General features: G+C 44.9%; 1 protein-coding gene across 2 annotated transcripts in view; it reads right to left on the bottom strand.

The window, feature by feature from the left end:
- The window catches only part of PDE3B (phosphodiesterase 3B), a 286,919-nt gene that overhangs the window by 16,723 nt on the left and 254,203 nt on the right, over positions 1-15,993 (bottom strand). For both annotated transcript variants that reach the window (XM_065592128.1, XM_042858840.2), the window contains one exon: positions 3,378-3,577. In XM_065592128.1, coding sequence (XP_065448200.1) covers positions 3,378-3,577 — 200 coding nt within the window. The remainder of the gene's footprint in view (positions 1-3,377; positions 3,578-15,993) is intronic.

Here is a 15,993-nt window from a genome sequence, read left to right on the forward strand (position 1 = left end):
TGGTTGGAAGAAAAATGTCTGCTGAGCTGATCTGCAAGGGTGTTCATTAGTCCTGGAAGATAAACAGCAGTGACAGATACTTGATGATGGATATTCCAATAGCTGGATCATTTTCTGACGTAGAGGAGATGATCTAGCTCCTCCTGCTTATATAGAACACTTAGAGCATTGACAATGTCACATGAGGGATGGTATTCAAAATCAGGGGGTTTCTGATCAGTCACAAAGATTGAAGTCTGTATGCCAGGTAACCAAAAGCAATATAAAAAGTTACCCAACTGAAATGTAATCCAAATTCTAACCTAGTATAAAATTTTACTATATACAAATTTACACTATGAAAAGCACAGAGTAGGGACACTGCTAATTGTTCCATCTCTCAGCGTAGGGCAGTTAGAAGGAACAGAGGTGGCTGGCCCTGCTCCATCCTTTTATGCACTCGGGCAGAGGGCTGTGTGTGAGGGAAGCTATGGCAAAGATGTGGGCCAATGGGCACTGTTGGCCGAAACGGTCTGATCTCTGGTTCAGAGGGTGCCTGTGTAACACTGACAGACCCTGGTCGCCAGCAGGCAGGACCCGGGAGCTCTGGAGCTTAGTGCATGAGCCTCTACCGCATGAGCTAAAAGCCTGTTAGCTAAGGCTGTAGAGCAGACTCATTTTATCTCTCTCTTTAAGTAGTCTCAGTGTCACTAGATTGGACAGAACACCACACCCAGAAAGTGTGTGGGTTACATCTGCACACCAAGAGTGGAATACGTATAGACAATCACTCAAAAAAGAATTCAAAATTATAACATCCTAAAATCCCTATCTGAAGTTTACAATATGATCTGTTCCAAGAATCTAGCTCCTGGATACAAACTGAGTCATACTATGTTCAGGCTGCAGGATGAAGACACAGAGGGGAGTGTCTGAAAAGTCTGAAGCTGGGGTAAATACACTCTTCAGATAACTTTCTGGAGCTTCTGGAGGAAGAGGGACTACTTTGGCTTGCCAGGATCCCAAATTCCCTACTGCTACAGTGTACTTGGGAGACTCTCTTTTTGCTTAAACCGACTTGAAGGATGTCTACATTTTCTAAGATGGAAGATCCCACTGTAGAAATATCTATCAACATCCACAAGAAGTTGTCCCATTCCCTTTCCGTGGGGGAATCAGCTATGCTGGACCTGACACAGGTGTGGCCTAGTATATATGCCATATATATATACACCTATATGCAATAAAGTATTAGGAGACTTTCATGTGAACTGTGGCTACTACTAAAAGCTAATATGCTACTGATCCCAAAAGTGAGAGTATGAAATTTGATGTTCTTTCATTGTCTGTCCAATTAGATTAGGGTTACCATACATCCGGATTTTCCCGGACATGTCCGGCTTTTGGGGGCTCAAATCCCCGTCCGGGGGGAAATCCCCAAAAGCCGGGCATGTCCGGGAAAATCGGGAGGGAGGGAGGGCTCGGCCGGGGCCTCTTTGGCTGGGGTCGGCGGTGCGGGGCCGGGGCCGGTGCGGGGTCGCGGGGCCGGGGGCATGGTGCCGGGCCGGGAGCCGGGCTGGGCGCGCGGTGCCGGGCCGGGGTCCAGGGGCGCAGTGCCGGGCCGGGCTGGGCGCGGGGCCGGGCGGGGAGCCGGGAGCCGGTCCAGGGTCGCGGGGCCGGGATCCGGTCCGGGGTCGCGGGGCAGGGGTCGCCAGGCCGGGCCGGGGGCCGGGAGCCGGGGTCGGGAGCCGGTCCGGGGTCGCCAGGCCGGGCCGGGAGCCGGGGTCGCGGGGCCAGGAGGTGTGCCGGGCTGCCGGGGGCTGGCAGTGCTGGGCGGGCCGGGGGTGGTCGGCTGGGGCCGTCACCCCAGGGCCCGAGCCGACCCAGGCTGGAGCCGCCGGGGGGGCCAGCCTGGGCCGCGCCTCCTCCCCCCACACTCCCCCTTACCTGCTTCAGGCTTCCCGCGAATCAAATGTTCGCAGGAAGCAGGGGAGGGGGCGGAGACTTTGGGGTGGGGGTGGGGCCCCGTGGAGTGTCCTCCATTTGGAGGCACAAAATATGGTAACCCTAAATTAGATGGCAAATACTGTAATACTGTTTTCTTGATCTGTTCAAGCCTTAAACAACTGAGCCTGGGAGACATCAAGTTTCTTAATATAAGAGGCAATGACATCAGCAAAAAGACACAGTGTATTGTCTCTATGTGCTGGCCAAGAAAAATTATGCCCTGGCATTTGGACTGACACAGATAACAGAAAACAGAATTTGTTACTTAATCAAAATTGGCATAGTGTACAATCACTTCATATATAAATCAAAATATAACGTATTGTTTGTAGTTCAAAAGCAAACTAAGTAGTATAACATGTTTCTTTCATCTCCACGAAACACAGTTAAAAATAAGGAGATATTTGATTGTTATTAAGGGAATAATTTTTTGGATGCATTCACCTGTCAAAAACCAAACGTTTAGAACAAAAACTACTTTCTAAAACAAAATGTTCTTCTTCAATTTCTTGTTGGACAAAGTAAGTACTCAAAATAACAATCTGATCCCACCTCCTTAACAGATCTATAGGACATTTGCCAGGGTAATAAAGTAAAATTTGGGAGGTACAAATAAATATAATTAACTAATTTAAAAGTTTCTTGCTTTTTCCTTTCTTCCATTTTTTCATCCCCTTTTTCTTCCACAATATTATTTTTTCCTTTTATTATTCCTGTCTCCTATTTGTTTTATTTCTCTCTCTCTCTCTCTCTCTCTCTCATCTCTTTCCTTTTATTGTGCATTTCAGTTTCTTTAAAAAGCAACATCTCCTTTCCTTAGTTTCTCATATTCATCTCCATTCTCAGAAGTCAAGGCATCTTTGTTCTCTCTCATGTTATGTTCTCCTTTCAGCATCTCCCCAGTTGGCACTTCAAATTCATTGATCAGTTTACATTTAAAAGGCTTTCTATGCAACACAAAAGGCTAGACTAGGCTGTTTTGTTTTGAAATAATGGCAAAGAGCACCATTGTCATTAGAAAGTTTCAAAAAATTGGAATATCCATAATCATAGGCTTGGCAAGTCAAAAGGCCAACCCTATATGTAACAGATTGTTCGCTTAGTTGCATTTATTTATTTTATTGTTTACAAAATTTGTTACTTGAAAATGATTTTATACACACCCACACACACCACTTTGGGATTTCTCAGGTTAAAAGATGTTATAAAGGTAATCCCAAAGCAGTTTCCTTGCTCACCTATTAAGGGAAAAGAATGGTCTTACCAAATGTGGCAAACAACGCCTACACAAAAAGTAGCAGATTTATAGAGTAAAATCTATGTTCATTATTTTTCTTATGTATCAGAAAACTGGAATTTTAATTTTAGCTTTCCAGTAAAATATTTCCTACCTGAGGTGCATTTGTAGCCACTAGAAAAGCATTTGTACGACCTGGATGATCATAATCATGCATGGCAGCTGCTACATACAGAGCCATCAACTCCAGGGCAGGAATGTTTGATGCCATGCATCCATAGTTGTCATCAACAATAGAGCAGCTCTTTGAAGAAATATAACTGACTTGACCAGGGGCAATATCACTCTCTGCATCTAGGAAAAACGAAAGCATCAAAATACAAAGTTATTCAGGAATAACTTTTTCATTAGTATTTTCAAAATTATATTAACGTTCATTATACAACACATTCTAGGAATTACATTAAGATTCACAACCATCCTTGTGTATTTTGGAGTAAATGTTTAAAAATATTTTACAGTTAAAATTAATTGCTTATTAATGTATAAATATTTGGATGCATTGCAGTCAATTAGTTATTATGTGTTTCTACATAAACAATTCAGAAGAGATTTTGATGTTGCTAGTTTGTAGTAAAGTGATCATCATAATACAGCTTCTCAAGAAGGAAAGATTCAGCATTTCCAACTCTTGCAAGGATACAAAAATTCTGGCTGTCACAAGATATTGGCAGGGCGGGAGAGGGGAGAGACACCTCAACATAATGCTCTTTAGCTTATAAGCAAGCTGCACTAAACTGGAAGCCTAGAATCCCCAACTCTTCTAGACTCCTGCTAGAATTTCTGCGTTCTTCACTACCCTTATTATGAGCCAAGGTCTCATACTGCAATGGTGGGAAGTAACTATCATTCACCTATTTCACAAGTAAGGTAAATCAGAGCTTGCACAAGATCACTTCAGCCAGAGCTAGGAACAGAATCTAGCTCTCTAATATAAAAGAGCCAAGGCTGATCTACTTTGCCACACAATCTTTCAAAATAAAATTAGATACTTCTGTAACCAACGGGAATAAACCATGGCTCTGTGCACCAAGACTACTCTGAAACAGTAGTAAACCAACAAAACTGACAGCAAGTGTGCAACTTCTGTCTCAAATACTTGTGAGACCCAATGGCAATGTGTTTGTTGCATCTCCCTGTATGAGCTGATCCACATAAAGGACAGTAGCATTCTTTGCCTCTCACCCGTTATACCACCTCTCCTACAGCTGAAGGTCTGTGCGGGGGATCTGAAACTTGTAGATTTAAATCCTTCTAATGACCCAGGAGGAGGTGAAAAAATAGATACATATATGTGTACAAGTTAGTGTAAAGGACACTGGAGTAATTATAGAGAATTACAATTGTTTTATTGTACAGTATAATTATATTGCAAAGGATATTTACAAGTGAATTTGGATGTTGCATTTTTAGTGTTTATATTTTGGTTAATGGGAGACACCTCTTAAGTAAAGGGTGCAGCAGACAGTTTTTTTGAGACTGAGAGCAACATGTGGGAGATTTTGCCCATGTGCTGAGTGGAAGACTTTGCCTGTGTAAATTCAAACAAACAAACAAAACAATAAATATATCTTTCCAGAAAGCAAGCTTCATTCTCAAGTGGTGTAATGTTAGTGATTATGAAGAATGGATGCGTTGGGGCACTGTTAATGAGGTACGGAGCCTTTCAACTGTAGATCACCAGTCTGAATCTTGTTCAGCTCAGCAAGGATTAAAAGTTGTTCCCATCAAACAAATATTTGGGCCAGTCCCAGTTTCAGCTCCCACATCACTAATTTACCATCAGGCTTTACACTAGATTATAAGATCTTGGGGGCAGGAATGTTCTCTCAACTTTGTGTTTGTTTAGTCCTACAGAGAAGACATACAACTATATTGTAGTTTTAAAAAACATTCTTTATAAATAGATTGAGTGAGATATATTGATATGAAAGAAAACAATGTTTTTTCTCATTATCTCAGATTAGAAAAGCTCACAAAAATGGTAAGTAAGATGCAGAATCTAAGTATCAGATATGACTGCTACATACTTTAAAAGTATGGGAATCAGTATTCACTGTTGTTAAAGGTGTAGAAAGAGCTAGAAGGGTGAACAGAAGCTAGAATTCACAGCTACTAAAAAAAGCCTATTAGATTTATACAATTTAGACTATATATTAGAAGTGATTGAAAATTTTCCAAACTATGTTTCATTAGAAAATACTGATTCATAGAACAAAATGATTTGCTAAATCTAGTACAGATTCAATGAAGTTTTTGTCAAACACCACTTTCTCACCTAGCTCCAGAGACAGAGAAGGGTATTCGGACTCCCTACCTCTATAGCTCCAGGGAACATCACTTTTTCTCTGGCTCCCAGAGGTTGGGTGGCTAGTGGGAAGACAGAATAGCCAGGCTCTCTGCCTCTTTGGCAGTGGGGCTGGAAGGCTCTTCTCAGTGTCAGTGAAATCAATAAGAACATTCCCTTAGGGAGGCCAAGAAGCCAAAAAAATCCATTTAGGCTCCCCAAAATGGAATTTTTCTTTTAAAATCCATTTCTGCAAACATTTTCTCTGTTTTAACATTTTGCAAAACCTCAAAAATTTTCAAAGGAAGGGCTCCCCCCTTTTTGATCAGCTCTATTATACCCCCCCCCCAGAACAGAGGTGGGCAAACTATGGCCCGTGGGCCACATCCGGCCCAAGGGACCCTCCTGCCTGGCCCCTGAGCTCCTGGCCTGGGAGGCTGGCTCCCGCCCCCTCCCCCGCAGCCCCGCAGATGGGGCGGCGGGGGGCGGTCAGGGGACAGGGAGAAGGGGTGGTTGGATGGGGCAGAGGTCCCGGGGGACAGTCAGGAATGACAGGAAGAATTGGATTGGGCAGCAGGGCGCGGTCAGGGGACAGGGAGGGTTGGATGGGGCAGGAGTCCCGGGGGGGGGGGGGGGGCGCACGCCTAGCTGTTCGGGGAGGCACAGCCTCCCCTAACCGGCCCTCCATACAATTTCAGAAACCTAATGTGGCCCTCAGGCCAAAAAGTTTGCCCGCCCCTGCCCTAGAAAGCTAAAATGGATAGTTCATTATCTATAATATTTTAAGAATGTATTAATATTATTAAGCTATTTTTTCAATAATCTAAATGAAACTCATGACACCTTGAGAGAACAACTCTGCTTTTGAATTTACTATACATATTTAGCTGCATATTGATCACATATATATATACACATGGTATGTATGCATAGGGGTATATGAAAACAATTATTTTAATCAGAATGCAGTAGTCTCTGTACAATACTTTCAGACATACAGATTGATATTCTGTGCTTTTACAAACTTGCTAAAATGGCATTATTTTATTTTCCAACTAGCAACATTTAGCATACTGACATCAAATCACTGCTGCTGTTAATATTTTGATTACTGTATTATTCATTGTGCTGATATCAGCATGCACAAAGCACAATGCCATTGGTCAGATGGGTTTGAAAATGTAAGTTCCAAATCTACTCTCCCAATGGCTGAAACTTCACAACACTGGAAAAGCCCCAGGACATAGTCAGGAGATGGGATAGCTAGCAGCAAGGAGAATAAGATCCAGCAGTTAAGAAAGAGAAAAACCAGCAGCCAAGACACAATCCAGAAGACATAACAAATCCAACATTTATAACAGTTAGCAAAATAAGGACAGGAAAGCTGGTAGTGCCAGAAGACAATATAGTACTGTAAAAAAATACCACAGAGCAGGCAGTGCCATTATATCAGCTGACTAAGAGCGACTTTGTCTGGACAGAGTAATACCCTAAAGCAGGATGGACATCTAAATCACGTTGTGCTTAAATTCCCAGATCCATTCCATGCATTTGTAGTAACCTGTTATGCCTCAGAGATTGCTGTCAGATTTGCACTTTAACAAATTGATGAGCTTGGTAGGCACAGACCAGTGGCTTTTGGAGGTTGCAAATTAAACAAGAGGAAAACCTAGTATTCCACTATAGAACGGGAGTTTTTGGCTAGTGTGTCAGAACTGGAATGTCAAGGCCTATCATCCCTATTTATGAGGTATGCAATTCATGGTGTACACAGACCACAGTGCCCTGTAGTGGCTCCTTACAAAGCACAACTCAATGTTTGTGGAGAAGGATTTACAAACTGTCAGAATACACATTCACAGTTCACCATAAACCTGGAAAGCAAAATGTGGTTATGTATGCTCTCAGCTGGGTGAGAACAGTGAAAATAGACTCAACCTGATCTTGTGAGGACATCTTGCCAGAACAGCCTAAGGACCCTAAGTTATGTTCAGTGCACCAATAAATCTACCAAAGTAGACACAGACTGGGGAAGCTCAATGCAGTTCAGGAGATTGATCTGGATACCAATATGCTGGTGTATGAAGATAATAGGATTGTTTTGTCAGCAAGTTTTCAGAGAACAGTACTGGAGTGCCTTCATGACAACAAAGCAATAGGCCACCTGGTGTATGAAGAGACATTGAGCTGGGTATCCAATAGATTTTTTTGGCTAGGCATGGCTGCAGATGTTAAGGATGGGGTACTTACCTGTCCTTATTTGGAAAGGAAGGAAAGCATCAGAAAGGAGATGCACTCTTTTAGTAGAAATGTTAGAACCTAGTAAGCCCTGGGAGTTCATACAGATTGACTTGAAGGCCCACTATGAGAAACACCAGTTGAAAATCAGTATGTGCTGGTAGTGTATGACACCTTCGCAAAGTATGGAGTGGCACAGCCACTGAAGGATAAAAGGACTCAAACAGTTACAGCTGCCTTGATTAAGCATGCAATGTTACAGTTTGGCCCAACCAAGTGGCATCAGCAGGAATCAAAGTAAGTAATTTGAATCCTGGTTATTACACAAGGTTTGCAAACAACTCCAGATAACCAAGGTGAGGACCAGTATCACCCACCCTGCGAATAATGTGGGAGTGGAGAGAGTAAACTGCACCATTGGTTTCATGCTTAGCATCTTAGTCAGTGAAGACTAATCAGACTGGGATACAAACATACTTTTTGTCATTTTTGCATATACCACCAGCTGACATTAAACTGTCCGCTACTCTCCTTGTGAGATTATTTTTGGACTCTGCAAACCCATCCCTCCCTGTGACTTGAAGAACAAGCAAGGCTTCCTGTGCCTACACATGGTGGAGTCTTATATCAGTGATCTGAGGACAGCATTTCAGAAGGCAGAAGAATAGATGTCCCTGGCATGCTTGTTTTTGGCTCAAGATGCCAGAAAAAAGGAAAATTACATGCCCATCCAGGAAGAAGAGAAGGTATGGCTATCCAACTGGAAAAACATCCCAAACTTACCCCTTTTTTGAGGGAATTTTACATGGTAATTAAAAAACTAAAAAACCTATCCTTGCTCATTTGTAGTACATTGAGAACTGGTGCACAGATTCATTGAAAGAAAGTGGAGGGCAAACACAGTGTTCAACAACCGTCCCAGAGGAGGATTTGGTCAGGGCCGGCTCCAGGCACCAGGCACCCAAGCACATGCTTGGGGCGGCACCTGATAAGGGGCGGCGGGGGGAGCACTCCGGCGGCGCGGCACTGGGGGGGCGGGCTCCGGTTGCGCGGGGCTCGGCGAGGGGGGCGGCGCGGCGCAGCGCTGGAAGGGGGTTCCGGTGGGGGCGGGCTCCGGCGGCGCGGCGCAGCGCGGGGCTCGGCGGGGAAGGGGTTCCGGGGTGCGGCGCTGGAGGGGGGTTCCGGCGGCGCTTGGCAGGGGGCGGGCTCCGGCGTCGCTCGGCGGTGGGGTCGTCGCGGCGCTCGGCGCGGGGGGGGGCCTCCGGCGCGTGGCGCTTGGCAGGGGGGGGCGGCGCTCTGGGGGGGGGTTCCGGCAGCGCTCGGCTGGGGGGCGGTGCGGCGCTCGGTGGGGGGGCTGGGGGGCGGCGCTTTTTTTTGCTGCTTGGGGCAGCAAAAAAGCTAGAACCGGCCTTGGATTTGGTGGTACCCCAGCAGTTTCTTGTGGCTTGTAACGGGAGACATGTTATGGAGAAAGAATATCCAGAGTGTCCTCAGGCCCTCAACACACTGCAGTCTTCAACAGAAAATATGTCCACAATGGATAGGCCTAATTTATTTGCATTCATTGATAATCAATATCCAACTACGAGTGGTGTCTCCGTGATTGAATAAAAGACTTGAGCAGGCAGACCAACACAGAAACTGCAAAGATGGCAGACCACCTGGATTCCTTTGGTGTTACCACTTTAAATTCTTATTCAACTAGATGGGAAAAGTTATAGTACAGGCAGATTAGTGCAGACAGCACCGCCACTAGTAGATGGTTCTCTATCTTTATTTTAGTGCTACAATGTCTTGTATGTCATTATATTGTTGTATTTGATATGGGGGGTGTGGGGGAGGGTTGAGCAGAAGTTCTGTCTTGCCTGTGTGTGCTGGAATCAGTACTTGCAGTGTTTCACTAAATGCCTGTGATCCTAAAAGCGAGTATTACAGCACTATTTCCACTGTACAGCCATGACTAACATTAACGACCACTTATAAAGTTCAGTTCAGTCATTCTAGTTAGACTGAATTTCTTGCACTTTTATTACATGTGGAATGCTATCTCTTGAAGTTGAAACTTGGAAGTGTGGCACTCAAACAGAGAGTGAGGCTTGTCAAACAAGGGTGGGAAAAGCATTTTACCAAGACAACCTTCTGTTGAAACAGAATGCTCTAATAAATTTGTTAGTCTCTAAGGTGCCACAAGTCCTCCTGTTCTTCTTTTTGTTGAAACATATGCTCTTCAGACCCACAGGATTATGCAAGACTTGGGGTACGTCTATACCCAGCCGCTAGTTCGGCGGCTGGCAATCGAACTTCTGGGTTCGACTTATCGCGTCTTGTCTGGACGCGATAAGTCGAACCCGGAAGTGCTCGCCGTCGACTGCGGTACTCCAGCTCGGCGAGAGGAGTACCGCGGAGTCGACGGGGGAGCCTGCCTGCCGCATGTGGACCGAGGTAAGTTCGAACTAAGGTACTTCGAACTTCAGCTACATTATTCACGTAGCTGAAGTTGCGTACCTTAGTTCGATTTGGGGGTTTAGTGTAGACCAAGCCTTGGAGAATCACTGTTTCATGATCAGTTATTAGAAATGTTGCACCATCCAACTGCAACAACTCATTTGTCTGGGACCTCTGCTTTGGACAAAGAACTGTTTTTGGTCTGTTGCTCAAAGAAAGATCCCAGAAGATGCAGAATTTAATTGAGAACTTCTTGAGCACCCAAGTCTCGGCCCAATAGTGATTCAAATTAGTACACGATAAAAGCCACTTTCACACACAGAAAATGACAACATAAGCCAGGTGGCAAGGTGGCCACAGCATGAAGGCCTAAAATAATGAAGTAAGAGATTATGATCCGCTACTCCTGGAATGTCAGGATCTGTCAAGGTCACATGTGTCCAAGGTAAAAACAACAATGAGGCTCACTTGGCTAAGCAGATGCAGGAGAACTAAAAATAAAAGGATTTTCATTGAGTTACCAAAGATGTGGTTACTAAAGCTGGGCTGGAAACTATTTTCCTGTTTCTAGAATTTTTTGAGAGTTCAAAAACTTTCTGTGCCTAATTGGGACAAAGAGTCAAAATCTTGAACATTTTAAATTTTAAAAAGGGAAAAGCTTTTCAGTTTGGATCAACTGAAATATTTTGTTTTGATAATTTTCAAATGTTTTGTTTTCTTGGTAGCTTAACTTTCTATATGAAAAGTCATTTCAAACTTGAAAACCAGAATTTTTTGTTTTGACATTTTGACAATTATGAAAAAAAAATTCAAGTTGGGAGATTTGTCGAAGCTGACACTGATTCATGAACAGTTTTCAGTTTACATGAATTAGATTTTTCAATGAAAAATGACTCAAAAATTCCTGACCAGCTCTAGTGGTTACTCCCTTCCATGAACATCTTCATTAACTGATTCAAGAAAAAAGTTATCGAAGTTCTGCTCCTGGCACTATCACACCAATGCTTGGAGAGCAGATACACTGATAGTCCTCTGACTGATCTTCTGGCTTATGCCTTTCCTCTTTAAATCTGATTGCCATGGTAACCATGAAGATAAGAGAGTATCAAGCAACAGTAATATTGATCATCTTATATTGACCTACAGGTTCCTATGGTTCCACAGACTTCTTCAGATGTTCATTTGCCAGACTTCTGGGATGTTATTTACCAGGGCACCCTCAATCACCCAGAATTCAATGATGGCAGTACCAGCCCAGCATAGACCCTATGTATGTATTCTGCTTACTAGCCCACGCTGAAGCTCATGCTGTGCTGTGTTCTTCAATGCTTTGTTACCTGTACCAGCTGGATTCAAGATGGCTCTGGTAGGCTAGCCCATGTTCAGCTTTTTCTATGTAGGCATACCCACTAACTTACCACCTCAAAACCGGTTTCATTGTGAGGGGGAGTTTGCCAGCATGGTGAACAGATGCAGGTCTGGACCAAACTCCACAGATCCCGAAGATCCACAAGGAGGCTATTTCCCCCACTGGCACTGAGTCACTCAGCATGTGTTCCCCGCATCCCTCTTTCCCCACACCCCACCCTACCTAGCTGCCATCAGCAGTCCTGGGACTTCTCCCTCTTAAAACAGGAATTACCACAGTAGGGGTGGGTATTACTTTTCCTCCCTAAACTCAGCAAGCCCAAAAGGAGAACAATATGCCACTCCTACATTCTCCCCTCCCCCAGCCTGTCCACTCTTCCCTGGCCTCCCCAAACGCATGGAGAGGCCTCTGTGGGAAGTGTGAGAAACTGCAGAGGAGGATTCCTCCCCCCATTCAGCCAGAAGAGGGAAATCTGTATGATATGGAACTCTCCACATAATTTTTTCCTGTCTTAAGTTGCTATCGTTTCACATAAGATGCTATAATGTGTGTCTTTTCAACACCTCATAATAAAAGGGGGATAGGACAGTTACCTGTTCCGTAACTGGCATTCTTCAAGATGTGTTGATCAGGTGTATTCCACTATAGGTGTGCGTGCTCGCCACATGCACTGGTGCTGCAAGTTTTTCCCTTAGCACTATCCGTAGTGGGGGAGCACCGCTGTGACCCCTGAAGTGGTGCCGATATATCGTGCCATAAAAGGGGCTGCGTGCTCCCCCCACCCTCAGTTCCTTCTTGCCAGACAACTCCGACAGAGGGGAAGGAGGGCGGGATGTGGAATACACCTGAGCAACACATCTCGAAGAACGCCAGTTACAGAACAGGTAACTGTCCTTTCTTCTTCGAGTGATTGCTCATGTGTATTCCACGATAAGTGACTCCAAGCTATACCTGATGGAGGCGGGTAGGAGTTTAAGTGTAAAGTTTTAAGGGTTACCCAGGTGGAGCACCGCCCTACCAAACCCGGCATCATCCCTCGTTTGGGAGATGATCGCATAGTGCGACGAGAAGGTGTGGACAGAGGACCACGTAGCAGCCCTGCAGATGTCCTGAATAGGGACATGAGCCACATAAGCCGCTAACGAGGCCTGGGCTCTCGTCGAATGAGCCTTTACTATAGGAGGTGGGGGAACCCCTGCCAGGTCATAACAGGTGCGAATGCATGAGGTAATCCAGCGGGAAATCCGCTGGGTGGAAACCGGTCGTCCCCTCATGCACTCAGTTGATGCGATAAAAAGCTGGGGGGACTTCCTAAATGGCCTGGTTCTGTCCAGGTAAAAAGCCAGCGCTCTGTGCACATCCAACATGTGCAGGCGGCGTTCCTCATTAGAGAAATGGGGCTTAGGACAGAGGACCGGGAGGAAAATATCCTGATCCATGTGGAAAGCCAAGACTACCTTAGGCAAAAAGGCGGGGTGAGGGCGGAGCTGAACCTTGTCCTTGTGGAAGACTGTATACAGTGGTTCAGAGGTCAGGGCCCTGAGCTCGGAGACCCGGCGGGCTGAGGTGATAGCCACTAAGAAAGCCACCTTCCATGACAAGTGGGACCACAAACACGTGGCCAAGGGTTCGAAGGGAGGCCCTGTGAGGCGGGAGAGGACTAGGTCTAGGTCTCAGAGCGGGACAGGGGGTCTGGCATAAGGGAATGCCCGATCTAACCCTTTTAGAAACCGGGACGTCTTGTGATGTGAAAACACCAACAGGCCCTGCACCGGGGGGTGGAAATCCAAAATGGCCACCAGGTGCACCCTGATAGAGGAGGGCGCCAGCCCTTGGGTCCTAAGGGACAGGAGGTAATCGAAGACAAGCTGGATAGATGCGGAAGAGGGAGCGGAACCTCTATCCCTCGCCCACCTAGAGAACCGATACCACTTGGCCAGGTAGGTTCGACGCGTGGAGGGTTTCCTACTTTCCAGCAGGACCCGTCTCACATCCTCAGAACACCTCCCTTCCTCCTCATTCAACCATGGAGCAGCCACGCTGTCAGGTGGAGCGGGGCTAGGCTGGGATGGAGGAGACGACCTTCCTCTTGAGAGAGGAGGTCCGGGCGGAGCGGTAACCTGCGAGGGGGGGCCACTAAGAGATGCAGTAGGGTCCCGTACTAATGTTGACGGGCCCAATCCGGGGTTATGAAGATAACCCGAGCCCCGTCTGACTTCACCTTCTGTAGGACCCTGCCTATCAGAGGGAAGGGCGGGAAGGTATAAAACAGGGCCCCCAACCATGGGAGCAGGAACGCATCCGATATTGCCCTTTCGCCCCTTCCCACTCTGGAGCAGAATCGGGGACACTGGTGATTCTGGGCGGTGGCGAACAAGTCTACCTGGGGAGTACCCCACTGTAGGAAGATCCACCTGGCCACCTCCCTGTGCAGGGACCACTCGTGCTGTTGGGAGAAAACCCTGCTCAGGCAGTCCGCGAGCATGTTGTTCTTGCCGGGCAGTAAAACAATAATTTTATCCTTTTTACTTTGGGGGAGGGAAGATATTTTTGCCATTTTCTATCTTTCTCCAGAAAGTCCTGGCTACAATCCCATGAAACTGGAGCCAGATGTTTGCCAGGAAGTGGGGGTTGGCTGTTCCAAAGAGAGTTAGATTAGATCATCACAAGGTCCCTTTTGGCCTTCATGTTTCTGGATGAAATTCTGGTCCTGTTGAAGTCAATGGCAAAACAACTACTGACTTCAAACAGGCCAGGATACTACTCTGTACATCTAGGTGTGATTAATCTGTGAACAGAAGTATTGCCAAGCTTAAAATGAACAAAGGTATTGTCAATATTAGGCCTCAAACTTCCGCTTTTCAAAGGTAAAAAGGGCACGCTTTGCAGAGGTAAAAAGGGCAAACTTTGCAGAAGTAAGCTATGAATTGTAGTCAAAACGCGCTGCAACCAGATAACACAGAATGCTAACTCCTATAAAGCGAGATAAGTTGTGCCCCGGGCACAGCTTGTCTAACCCACATTTAAAACAATTGGCTACAAGGAAATAAGCATAAATTATACGTCAAAGCGACAACGCTAACCACATTAAAGAATTGGCTGACCATATTGGTTGGTCTGTTTTAAGACATGGCCGACAGATCAGATAAAAAGTATGAAGGCATGGGACTGTGTGTGTGTTTCGGTCATAAAGGAAACTTGACACACATCCCATGAGCTGAAGGGGCGTGCACTTCTCGACCGTCTGTACCTGGCCAGAGCGGAAAACGGCTGACTGAAGGGTAACGTATTTTCAGATGAATGCAGGCTAAGTTTATGGAGTAAAGAAGTCTGGTTGCATGCAGTATAAGTTTATGGAGTAAAGAAGTCTGGTTGCTCGAGCTGAATTGATCTCAAGTCTGTATCGATACTATAGTGTTAAGAATAGTAGTAAGTAGCTGATGAATAATAACTTTACATGTACTTGTGCTTGTCTTCAGTATAACTTGCCATTTATATTAATCCTTATTCAGTGTTGGTCTTTATTCTTGCTTTTCTTATTTTGTCTGTGTTGCCTTTATAGTCAAAAGTCATTAAAAACCTTTTTTGAGGAATAATCAGTACTTTTAATTTTTCTTATATGGGCACTACTCAACCTCATTACATCTGTGTTGGGTGGTGGGAAGTAGCAATCACCCAGGGTCCTGACGCGTGCCTCCTTCTTCCTTTATCTCCGCACTAGGTATGAGTGCAACTATAAAAATCTGTGGGCAATATCCTTTTCTCAAGTTTCACAAAAGCAACTTTATATTTCAGCACTTTGTAAAACACACATATTTGGCACCTTACCAAGCGTATTCTATGGATTTAAATACTTAGAAGCAAAGTTGCACTATATTTAAATATTAGATATCTCTATATGTTTATCCCATTCAATACACATTACATACCAAAAAAATCACCACTTTCCCATTCTATAGACATTTACACTGGTTGGCTTATGCAGACAGTATTGCAATGGCACATTCAAGAAGTTTTTCAAAGATCTGCTGGATCTGATAAATATTCAGTGTTTGAATGTGATCACACAATCCTAAGAGAATATAACAGTACTTTTATTAATCTGACTTTTTCACACACTTGTTTATAACTTGGATGCTATAAACCTATGATTACAGATGCATTTTACTCCACTGTACTTGCAGGATGGATGGTCCAAAGGTTAGGGCCCTTGCTTAGGAAATGGAAAACCTAGGTTCAATTCTCTGTTCTGCCTATGTGATTCTAGGTAAGTCGCTTAGCATCTCTAATGGGAATAACAGTGCTTCTCTACCTTACAGAGATGTTGTAAGGGAAAAATACATTAAAAGATTGTAAAGACCCTTTGAGATC

Source organism: Chrysemys picta, chromosome 4 (assembly GCF_011386835.1).
Source record: "Chrysemys picta bellii isolate R12L10 chromosome 4, ASM1138683v2, whole genome shotgun sequence".
Taxonomy (NCBI): domain Eukaryota; kingdom Metazoa; phylum Chordata; order Testudines; family Emydidae; genus Chrysemys; species Chrysemys picta.